The sequence below is a fragment of the Solanum stenotomum genome, unplaced genomic scaffold, assembly GCF_019186545.1.
Source record: "Solanum stenotomum isolate F172 unplaced genomic scaffold, ASM1918654v1 scaffold31089, whole genome shotgun sequence".
NCBI lineage: Eukaryota > Viridiplantae > Streptophyta > Magnoliopsida > Solanales > Solanaceae > Solanum > Solanum stenotomum.
The window spans coordinates 10,397-23,564 of NW_026031281.1; the positions used below are offsets into that span (position 1 = coordinate 10,397).

The following is a 13,168-nucleotide window of genomic DNA, read 5'->3' on the forward strand; positions in this document are numbered from 1 at the left end:
AATTGCTTTAGCTTCAGCTAGTGAGGAAGCGAATTGGTTAAGAGATTTGTTATTTCAAATACCTTATTTTGAAAAACCAATTCCTCCTATTTTAATTCATTGTGATAGCACTGCTGCAATTGGTAGAGTTCAAAATCGTTATTACAACGGTAAATCCAGACCTATAAGGAGGAAACACAGTAATGTAAGATCATATTTGACAAATGGTACCATTAATGTTGATTATGTCAAATCTTGTGATAATCTTGCAGATCCTCTTACTAAGGCCTTAACAAGAAAAAAGGTCTGGAGCACATCGAAGGGAATGGGATTGAAGCCTATAAATCCTTGAGTCATAGATGAGGAAACCCAACCTAGGGACTAGAGATCATATAACCAGGTTCAAAGGGAAAAACTAATCATATGATGACTTGTTGTGAAAAATGCACTATCTTTTTATTCCCTCCCTATGATGTGAGTGCATTGTTTCCTGTAGTGATTTGTGAAGATTGAGTTGACAAAACTCTTAATGAATATCTGTAGCCCGTATGGGTGGAGTGTTAAGNTGAGTAAATCCGCCATTTTCTTACTATCGTCATGTTTGTATAATCCTTCAATCTATCATGATTAAGAACATAGTTTAGAAAATATTATCTATATGATTTGAAAATAATAGTTTTTAAATAGTATTCACCTTTTCTTTAAACCAACTGATGAATTGCCTATCAGAATTTTTTTGAGAGGAATCACCTGGAATTTGAGAAAACTCTCTATAGAAGAGGAAACATAAGAAGAAATAAGGATTTAATAATAATTCTGAAGAAGTGATAAGATGATTATTTGGAAAAGTAATTACTTACTCGAGAAATGGTTGAACTTCATCACAATTCTTCAAAATATAAATATGGGCTTGCTCCATTTCTTTTAAATCAAGTAGGTGTGGCTTGCCGCCTTTTAAAGCTTTTCCAGGTTGACAGAAGATCATTAAACCTCCATCGGATTCTATAACACCCCCATCATAGTTTCGTTCAAGGAGATTGAATTTTGTTTCCATTGTATGCAAATACCTTGAACATAAGGTTGTAAATTCATTTGCTATATATCCCTCTGCAATAGACCCTTCAACGCAAGATCTATTACGAATAAAAAGCTTCAAAAAATATAACCATCGTTCCACTGGATACATTGAGCGGTATTGAACAGGTCCACCAATCATAGCCTCATTAGCTAAATGAATTGGCAAGTGCTCCATGACATCAAAAAATGCAGGAATGAAAACCTTTTCTAACTTGCATAGAGTTTCAGGAATTTGTGCTTTTATTTGTTCCAACTCCTCAAGTTTTAAGCACTTTGCTCCAAGCAGATTGAAAAACAATGACAACTCAATTAGCGGCTCACACACTTCATTGCATAGCATACTACGTATGGCAAGTGGGATTAAATGTTGAAGTAGAACATGACAATCATGACTTTTTAATCCTGAGATTTTGTGATCTTTCATATTGATACAGTGAGAAATATTTGATGAAAATCCATCTGGAACCTTTAAATCCTTCAAAAAGCTTAAAAACTTATGCTTCTCTTCAGGAGATAATGTGAAACATGCTGTCGGTAACTCATATTTTTCTCCATTTCTTTTTGGATGTAATTCTTTCCTGATATTCAATTCTTGCAAATCCAAACGACTGGTCAAGGTGTCTTTTGTTTTGCCTTTGATATTCAAGATTGTTCCCAAAATATTATCACATATATTCTTCTCAATGTGCATCACATCTAAATTATGCCGCAACAACAGAGTTTTCCAATATGGAAGGTCAAAAAATATACTCTTCTTATTCCAATTATCACCTCTACTATCATGTGATAGTTTAACCTTCTTCTTTTGATCATTAGTTAGAGGTAACCCATCTAAATCAGCCACTTGATCAAGTATGTCATCACCAGATAATGTATTTGGAGGTAATCTCCTCTCTACAGTACCATCAAATGACTTCTTATCATTCCTCCATTTGTGATTAAGAGGAAGAAAGCGTCTATGACCCATATAACACTGTTTTTTACCATTTGTCAATCTTATTGAGGAAGTTTCTCTATTACAACATGGGCAAGCCAATTTTCCTTTTGTACTCCAACCTGATAAATTTCCATAAGCTGGAAAGTCATTAATGGTCCATAATAAAGCAGCATGCAATGTGAAATTCTGTTTAGTGGACGCATCAAAGGTACAAACTCCAGTTTCCCATAATTCCTTTAATTCATCAATTAAAGGTTGGAGATAAACATCAATTGCATCTCCAGGACTTCCAGGACCGGGAATAAGCATTGACAAAATAAAATTTTCCTGCTTCATGCATAACCATGGTGGTAAGTTATAAGGAATAAGTACCACAGGCCAAATACTATACGGAGTTCTAGAACATCCAAATGGTTGAAAACCATCACTAGCAAGTCCAAGCCTAACATTACGAGGCTCCAGAGCAAATGATTGATGAAGTTCATCAAACTTTTTCCATGCTTTTGAATCAACCGGGTGCCTCATAATTCCATCATTAGCTTTGTTTTCATGATGCCATCTCATTAAAGGAGATGTTTTTGAGGACATAAACAATCTTTGAAGTCTTGTCTTTAAAGGAAAGTAGCGTAAGATCTTGTATGGTATCTTTTTCCCCTTTTTAAATTTGGTTTCCCCATTATGTTTATCCTCCTTCCATCTAGATGCGCCACAAATTTTGCAAGAATCAACAAACTTGTCATTCTTCCAATATAGCATGCAATCATTCCTACATGCATCGATCCGATCATATGAAAGCCCTAAGCTTTTAATTAACTTCCTTGCTTCGTAATATGAATCTGGCAAGTTTGATTCATCAGGCAACAAATCTTTCTTTAACATCTTCAATAACATATTAAATGAGTTATTACTCCAATGACCAATACTTTTAATATGAAGCAATTTCACCAAAGTTGAAAGTTTTGAAACTTTTGAACCTTCGTACAGGGGTTGATCAAAATCCTTTAAAAGACTATAAAATCTTTTTGCTTCAGGATTTGGTTCCTCCTCGAGAACGTCATCATCGCTTGTATTCATATTATCTACATTAAAAACAGGATGTAAATCTCTGAGAATGTCATGTATTTCATCCTCCTCATTATCCTCGCCAATTTTATCGTCATCATCTNTTGGTTCCTCCTCAAGAACGTCATCATCGCTTCTATTCATATTATCTACATTAAAAACAGGATGTAAATCTCTGAGAATGTCATGTATTTCATCCTCCTCATTATCCTCGCCAATTTTATCGTCATCATCTACAAATGCGGAATCTGATTCTTCTGTCTCACCTGCTGTCTCTCCATGGTGATACCAAAAGGTATAATTTTGAATTATTCCATGTACTATTAAATGTGATCTAACAATCTCTCGTGTTCGAGACACTGCATTACAACATTTGACACATGGACATCTTATTTCATTTGCTTCCCTCAATCTCGTAAAAGTATAATTCAGAAAGCTTTCTACCCCATGTATATAAGCATCATCAAGTCTATTATGAATAAGATGCATCCATTTCTTATCAGGTGCCATAATATTACCTATAGACAATAGAATCTGCATCAAAAGTATTTCAGTAAAAAAAGTAGGATGGCAAAAACAGAACAGGGTAATCCAAGAATTTAGCTTAGAATTGTATTGGGTACAACAATACTGGTGAGGTAACCATTCGAAAGAGATTATTATAAAGGCTGATTTTGCAACTTCAATTTATGCACTCTGGATAGAGATCTTACGAGAATATTTTAGAACAAAAGCATCTACCAAAAAGATACTACTCCATCAGATGAAGTTCTCAATATGTACAGAAGAGAAGTATATCCATCGACTATTCAGTTTCATTTGCTCCCTATGAATATTTTGTATTAGTTTAACGTAGGTATAGTGTTATCATCAAAATTTTGAATCTGTTCAAAGTTTTGAATCTGTTTTCAGACAGTAGGATACTGAGAATGGACATAATTGTGTAGTTTGTCCTCATATTGTCAAGCTCACTGGAAATTAACAAAAAAATTCTTTAATTATAAAAAAAAATGGTGAAGGAGTAGAGCATATATAGCCAACAAGAAATAACTTTCCACTTATACACTCCACATATGTTTCATCTTTTAAGGTCTAACCCATCAATATAGACGAAAAAGGGAAAACATAAATAGTCTCAAGGTTCTCTGAAGGAAGTTTTCCCATAAGGTATTTGGGGTTGCCACTAACACCTAAAAAGTGGAGTAAAATAGAATGTCACCAGCTTTGTTTGAAGATAACAGAGACAATCCGTGCGGTGTACACACAACATTTATCATATGCTGGCAGGTTGTTGATCACTAACTTTGTCTTATTTTCTTTGCATAATTTCTGGAGTTCCTTTGGGGTGGCACTGAGGAAAAAAGAAAAGTCTCGCTTGTGGCATGGGACATAATATGTCGACCTAAAAAGCAAGGAGGTTTGAATATTAAGGGTTGTAAGCTATGGAACATGGCAGCAGTGGGAAAGTTGATATGAAAATTAATGGAGAAGAAGGACATACTATGGGTAAAGTGGGTGAATGAGTTGTATATGAACAACAATGAGACTTTTTGGTCACATGCCCCAAGTCCAAATAGTTGCTGGTACTGGAGACAACTACATAAGTTGAAGATAAGAATGACACATTGGTATAGGGACGAACATTACTGTCTTACAGAGAACAAGAACTACTCAATTTCTAGGGGTTATTTGGACCTGCTGGGACCTGCTCCTGAGTTACCAACTGTTGAATTAATATGAAACAAGATTACATTGCCAAAGCATAGGTTCATACTATGGCTGGCTATGCGTAATCGACTGCTAACCAAGGCAAGAAGGTTGGAACTGGGAATAGGGTGTGATAACAGTGTATGTTGTCTATGTGAGGGAGATTGGCTTGAGGATGCAACACATATATTTTCAGATTGCTTGTGGACACAAGGTGTATGAGAGGCAGTGAAGAATTGGACCAGACTAGATCTACCTAACAAGCACGTGTCTGTGGCGCTATTGAAGACCAAAATGAAACACTGGAGCAGATTTAAAAAGGAGACAATGATAGCTATATATGGAGCTACTGTTTATAACATATAAAACACCAATAACAAATTGAACTTGATGGAGTACAAAGAGCTGAAATTTAAGTATTTAACAGAGAGAACGAGAATTAGAAACACTAACACTTCCTACTCTGTACAGCCCACTCATTATATATAGATTAGAACTTTGTCAACTTATTAAATTTAGCTCTCATATAAAATAACTGATAAGTACAACACACAAAAGATTGTATTTTGTAAAAAGTATATCTGACTGGATAAGAACAGAGAACATCTCCATTAAACCTAATCATACCTAAAAATTTACGACCTTCATATTTGATCTATAAGACATATTCTTGATGACTTCTGGGAAATTCCTAGTAGATAATGGATGATTGGTGTTGCCGCAAAACATCATATCGTCACATTCGGTTTCATCTATAATTGAATTCTAGAAACAAAAACAACTTGCAGACAAAGACTGATCAGTTCAAGTTAGATGATTTTAAAAGTTTGTGTTGCCGCTAAAAATTAAATCGTGTTTAATTTATAATTTGATCCAGTTTCAAATAAAGAGCAAGCATGAGACAACATATGGGACTCCAAAAACAATCTTAGCAATCCTAACTATACCTAAAAACCTACGAGCTTCCCCTTTGATCTACAAGACATTATCTGTATGACTTCTGGAACAGTCTTACCAATCAAAGACTGATTAGTTGAAGTTAGATGGATGTAAAATTGATGTTGCCGCTTAAGAAAAACTTGCCACACCAGTTCTTTTTAAAACTAAATTTCACAAACCAAAAGCAAGCATGATCAAACGGCATACCAGATGACAAAAACCAATTAAACTTTATAGAATAGAAAGAGGTCGATCAAGAGATTTGAAAGAGAGAAGAGAACAATCACTTACAGTTGATTTTGTAGAGGAGGAATTTCTCAATTGCTCTATAGATTTGATGCTATCACTGTTTGAAGGAGAGAAGATGAAGAACTGCTCTTTAGATTCAAAGCTATCTCTGTTCTCTCATATGAACAGAGAAAATTGAAACCCTTGGCACCGTTGATGAAGAGAAACGTGAGGGTTTCAGAAGAAGAAGACGTCTCTAAATAAATTGGAGGGAAAAAGTAATTAGCGCGTCCTTCTTTTATAAGTTATTTGTAAATTTTATTTTTAACCAAAATATAATTTATCTTCAATAAATGCTGAAAAAATGAAAAAACAATATATATATATATATATAACTTTTTTAACGACCGGAATAATATTTTATAACGACTAAATATGTATCCCCTCGCTTATAATAAATTAAAAACTAACTCTACCGACCAAAAATATATTTTTTCGTTATAAATACACTTTTTATGACCTCATATATGTCCCTACGTTAAGACATGGTCGTTAAAAAACACTTTTCTTGTAGTGATACTTGACAGAAGGATAAAAAGTTCATGAAAATTGGAGTGACATTCATCTTTTATCTTCTGCATAAATCCTAAGATCTTTATCGATATTTATATATTGTACTATAACTGTGAATATTAAATTACACATATATTTCTATAACAATCACAACAAACATACAATATAATCATATGATTATAATAATTGAACTTAAACACATTTTAGGAGGATAGTAATAAATATAATTATTATTATGAAATGAGAGGATGGAATAATAATTAACATATTTATTTTTTAGAATAATAAGTAAATAAAATTGTAGGAAAAGTTATAATAATAAATAATAAAATTGGCCACAAAAATAATAATGTTACAACACTTCTTCGACCTATATAAATATTGATAAATATCTCTCCTTTCCTTTGTCTCAGATCTTGATTCACCTTAATTTCGTATTATTTATTTTTATTTTTTAATGATTATAATTGTAAGATAATGTTGCATAATCCTAGAAAAGATCGATTGAGACTCCCTCCACGGTCCCATGAAGATCTCTACATACTTGTCCAGGACAAGTGAGATCTTCGGCCTGTGTGCCTGGGAGCAGCTCAAACAAAAAAGAGTCTGGTCCAGTCTGAATTCAGGCACAATCCGCCCGTCTACTGTTAGGTCCGGAAATGTCATCGGGCGAGGGCGTCACTATGCCCCTTAATGGTCCTTCGGCCTTTGTTTTTGTAGTTCTCTTTGTGACTTTTCTTTGTTTTGTATGTTATATAAAAATACAAGATAAAGCAATGAGAAGATAAATTATTCCTAGAAGGGAGAGAAAATTATTGTACACCAAAAACTTTAATAATCAGGAAGGAAAACATACTTTTGATTTATGAAAATTCATACATTTTGAAGATGACAAAAAAGAAGATATCGACTTATCAAATAATAAACATGTAAAATTACATCAACATATAACTCCATTATTTCACCTATTCATAATTTGTAAAAAATATCACAACCATATATCAAAAGTGATAATATAATATCATATTTTTTAAAAGAACATCAAAACATTCAAAAGAACTGATAATTTGGCATCAGAAGAAAAGACAAAATACGATTGATTAATGAAGTAACATGAAATCTATCTATTACTTATTACATGAAAGATGGAAAATAGTTGCAGAGCATATTTTGGTGCTATTTATATATTTTTACTATAAACATATAATATTGTATTAATTAATGAATAATAAAGGTGTTTAATAGGTAGTAATAATATTAGGTAACCAAAGATTAAAAAACTGAAACTTTAAAGTACCTATTTATGGGTAATTTAAGAGGAACAAATAGCTTGAATTGGATGGATGTAGTAGTAGCGTAGGAAAATATTAATTAAATGAGGGACTTTTGAGGTTTTTTTTTTTCATAACTAAGAGGGTTAAAATAAATAAATTTTATAACATAATTTATGGAGATGTGAGTTATGGAAATAACTTTAAAAATAATTAAAATAATAATTATTGAAATAAAATTAAATAAAAAGTAAAAAAAATAGAGAAAAAAGATAAACATGGTTCTTGATTAAAGAGGCATGCCATATCACCTTTTCTATATTCAACTTTATTATATATATAGATTTTAAAATGATGATTTAAAATAAAGCTTATCAAATTAAGCATTCTATTACACTAAATGAGCATTTGATAATATGGTTTAATTGCTCTACATGCTTTTTATTGGAATAAAAATAAATGAAATTATTTAGACAAGTAAAATTTACCCAAACAATTGAATATTTTCATCAGTAATTAATAAGTTATAAATTTAAATCATGATAAAAAATAAGTAGAAACATTATTAATCTTCATTAAAGGTGAGATGGAAAAATCAAAAGAATTAGGCTCAAGTATTGACCTAGGCGGATAGAATCCAGACTTGGGTCAATATTTATTTTCTTTATTCGTATTTACTATATTTAATAATTATTTGTTTATTTGATGTTAATTTGGTTTCAACTTAATTCCCCACAAAAGAATTATTCTGGTGATTGATTTACTTACATTTTCTTTTTGAAAAATAAATACTTGTCTTTCTCCATTTTATCTAATTATGGTTGAATTTTTTACTTGTAAATATTGTTGTCCTTTTATGCATTCTACTACCTTCAACTCTATAGCTACTTATCATGGCTTTCAAACTATTCCCTCAGTTTATCATCTTCAATGAATTAAGTGATTTGTCGTCTGCTTCTTTTAGATTTTCTATCTGTTAGAATATTATTTTTCATGTAATTAACTACCTCCTGCACTAAAATTTTAATCACGATTCATCTTTCACCATGCAATTTTTCATGCACATTTTCGTATTAATTTTAGGCTATATATTGCCAAGTCTTTGTTGTTCCACTTTGTATTATAGCTTGTAGAAGTTAAATGCAACTTTTGTATACTTTGATATGTTTATCTCCCTATAACAAACTTTTATCATTTTTGTGTTTCTACTTTAATTTCTTGCAATGATTAATTTCTTTTTGGACCTTGGATGAATTAGTATCATATATGTGAACTGAAGCATGATTAAGAACAATGTTAAGAACTATGATTGTAGCACACCTGTCCCAGGAAGACTTTCTTTTGTGGGGATCTTGCAATTTTTAACATGTATCTTTATTGCATGAATTGATCAGTTGTTGATTATATATATGCTACACATGAAAACTCTCCTCTTAAATGATATGTTGGATGAACTCAAGAGTGTACACCTATTTTCTCACCATTCCTGTTACAAGTACGAATTCTTCTAAAATCTGTGTACACACCAACCTCCTTATACTCTATTCGTAGAATTATACTCAACATATTTTTGTTTTTCTCCACATCTCCTCTCTCGTATTAATTTATTTATCAAGATGTAAGATAGGATTGAAGCTTCATGGAAAATGGCTTTCAATTTTCTCATCTTCGGATGATTATATGTTTTGTATATGTTTTTCAAATCAACTTATTTTTCTCGAATTTAAGGTATATGACATCCTTTGAAAAAGTAGAAAAACATTTTCCAAGATCATTTTGAACATCACACCTCAACTTTTCATCCTAACTTTAGTCTCGAGTTGGCTGTTAGATGTTGACACCCAATTTTGACCCTTCACAATATAAATTAATCATTGAACTTCTTTAATTGTAAACAACTTGAAATAATTGATTTTATAAAATTTACAATGTTTTTCAAGTTATTTTTAAAACAATTTTGTCACTTTTTATGATTTTTAAATAATATCTATGTTTTATATAATTAGTACATTTTATGAATATCAAGAGTCGCTTAAAAATATTTTATTTTTATTTAAATATTTTGTTAATAAGCTCAATTGATCAATAGTTTATATTTTCGAAATAATTAGCTCATAATAAAGTTAATTATTTTATTTCATTAAAGTTAAGAAGCTCGTTAGTTAATTGTATTAATTTGTCTTATTTAAGTTTTAACCGCATTGGATAGTTAAATTCAACTTGGCTAACTTCTTTAACTTAGATTGGCTACAATTGCAATCCATATGACTGTTTCTTAATTACAAATCTAACCAATTTAAACCCTCTTTCGGCCAAGTTTAACTAAAACCCAAATATGAGCCCAATTTTCTCTCAATTCCTGCCTAACATTAACTCATCACACCAACCTAATTCTAAATGAGCAACCTTCACATAGCAAACATAACAATCATATTTGTATGTTATAACTATAGTTTGCATAATTGCGCTCCATAGTAAATTTTATGTTTGCCATGGAGCTTTTGATTTGTATAATTTGCTACAAACATCAATTTTATACAAATTGTTCAGTTTTGTATAAATTCATTTATACATTGTAATTTGTATAATAAGATCTGTATTTGGTATAATTATAAGTGTATAAGACGTAAATATATGTATTCGTATTTGTATATACACTTTTCTCTCGCGTTATACAAACACAAACACATTTTATACCGAAATGTATAAAATGGCTAATTGTATACCGAAAATGGCTAATTGTATATCGAATCATATGGCAAAAAAAAGGAGATGTTTGCTGCGAATTACAATTAAAATAAACTATGGCTATAGCATTTACTTTGAATTAATAGTTTGCTATTTCATACAACTTTCTCATTCTAAATTCATCATAGACCCAACAACAATATTCCAACGTTCATCAGCATACGACGTCAATACATATACGTGTATAACCTAGACCGACCCTCTTTGATTCCGTTGGAGATTTGTACAATTGAAAGACAAATTTGTTTTGAATTTTGAATTCAAATTCTCTCCAATTTTTACCTGTTTCCCCCTCCATTTGGGATTTTGACCTAGAAATATAGAGAATTCAAATTCTCCTTGTAGAAATATGTACAGTGTTGCCATCTAAACGAGAGAAATCAAAGGCTTGAACTATCAGGAGTTCTATTTAAAGTTTAGTGCCAATCTTCTGCTTCTGGAATCAAATAGGTGAAGCAAGTCACTGTTTTGGTGCTTGAGTTCGCTACGCTACTCTGTACGTAATATTTTCTTCTTTCTTTTCAATTTTAGTATTCTTAGGTGTTAAACCTGTTAGTCGTTTTCATCATTTTCTAATTAGTTTGAGTTTCTGTTCTGACTTTTGTATCTTGTGAACAATCGACATAATAATGTACTACAATATATTAACTAAATGAAAGGTTTGTTTTGAGGAAACTTTGAAATTGAGTTTGGGAGGTGGTTTTGAATGTTGAATGGCCATAATGAAACACATAGTGATATTACAATAAAGATTCGTTTAAGAATGAAATTCATTGGTAGCAAATGAAAATGAATGAAGTCGGAAAATTAGAGTGACCAATTAAGGTTGAGATGCTTGTCAGTGTACTTCTTCAGGTTCTTTGTAGCAGGACTTTCCCCTGCAATGAGATTCTTTACCCTAAATTAGCTTATAGTACTGTACGTACACGAGGGTACATTAGTATTTTGGCAATTGACAACATTAAAAAAAGGGGGTAAGAGATAGGAATAAAGTGATCCGCCGACACTCGTAATCAAGTCTTTCTTTCTTACTCCTTATGTATCTTTTTATTTCTTTTGGTTCTTTTTACTTCATTCACTCCTTTTTACCTTTTCTGAAATGTAGGGCAAAATGAAACCCTCTACAACTTGTTCTAAGAAAAGGTGGTTCAACCGACTATCTAATCAAATAACGATGACCATTTGTCCATTATATTGAAATCGTCTCTTCAAACCTCATTTTACAAAGTTGTTTGTCAAGTTCTACTTAGTACTATCTAGGTTGTTGTCAATAACATTTGTAAGAGTTCTTATGATTGCAGTTAAGCTTTTTATGTCTGAGATTCTGTATGAGTTCTTCATTACTCATTCATCGAAGTGAGGAAAAATGTAGTGTTTCATCTCTAGAATTTTGAACACCTTGGAGTGCTAAATAATTATGTTACTATATCAAATGAAACTTGATTCTAATTAGGTGCATTAACAATACTTTTTTTTACTATGGAAGTTTAATTTTGAAAGTAGAAGTAGGGAACAAAGAAACTTGAAAGTAGTTAAAGAACCTTGTACCTTATTGTTGACACCCAAATTTTGACCCCCCACAATGTAGATTAACTATCGAGTTTCTTTAATTGCAAACAATTTGAAATAATTGGTTTTATAAAATTCATAATTTTTTCAAGTTATTTTAAAATAATTATTTTCACTTTTTATGATTTTTAAATAATGTTTATGCTTTTATATAATTATGTATATAATTAATACATTTTATGAATATAAAAAAAATTATCTCAATTTCTTTTTGTTTCATTCAAATATTTTGTTAAATTAGTATTAGTTATTAGTAGATTATATTTTCGAATTAATTAGTTTATAATTAAATCTTAAACAAATTTTCTAAATGAATTCAATTTGGTTACTTCTTAATTACAATTAGCCATAATAAAAAACTCGTACCATGTCCTGATTTGAAATCTAACCCCTTTTATTGTAAATTTAACTATTTTGTTACCTCACTTTAAACTCAACTTTCATTCCAAATTTGGGTCAAACCCTACCGACCCAATTCATTTTCACCAGCCCAGCCCACCAATATTTCAAAGTTCACAATATTAGTTTTAACATTCAAACATACCTTCGTCCAGAAGCGAGTCTTCATCCTGATTTGGAGAGACATCTTGTATTAGAGATAGAATCTTGATCAATTGTTGCCACATCTTCACTTTGGATGGGCAGTGGATCAAGCTATCCTTGCTGAAGAAGAACACCCTGTAATCATTCAATTTGGCCATGATTGGGATGATACTTGCATGCAGGTAACCTACTATGAACATTTTTAGACATATAATTGTGAATTTCTTGAAATGTTTATATGAAATTTATTGGGTTTTTAGTAAAAGAAGAATCTTGGAATATATATAGAGGCGTCCGGGGGGTCTAAGGGAGCGGCGCCTCAAGGTCCGGAGGGCACGGTAGGGGGCCTCGGAACGCGGTGCCTTGAGATTCGGGGGCAGAGTGATGGGGCCTAGGGGTGCGGCGACTTGAGGTCTGGGGGCCTGGGCGGGCGGGCCTCAGGGCGCGACGCCTCGAGATCCAGGGGCCTCGGGGTGCGACACCTCAAAATTCGAGGGGCGAGGCTGCGGGGCCTTGAGGCATGGCTCCTTGAGGT

At 32.0% G+C, this 13,168-nt stretch overlaps 1 protein-coding gene across 1 annotated transcript; it reads right to left on the reverse strand.

The window, feature by feature from the left end:
- Nucleotides 1-835: 835 nt before the first annotated feature.
- LOC125851971 (uncharacterized) lies at nucleotides 836-12,791 on the reverse strand. The gene is made up of 2 exons (XM_049531705.1): nucleotides 12,635-12,791; nucleotides 836-3,573 (listed from the first exon to the last, which is right to left on the reverse strand). The coding sequence occupies exons 1-2, from the start codon at nucleotides 12,789-12,791 to the stop codon at nucleotides 836-838; spliced, it is 2,895 nt and encodes a 964-aa protein (XP_049387662.1).
- Between the last annotated feature and the right edge of the window lie 377 nt (nucleotides 12,792-13,168).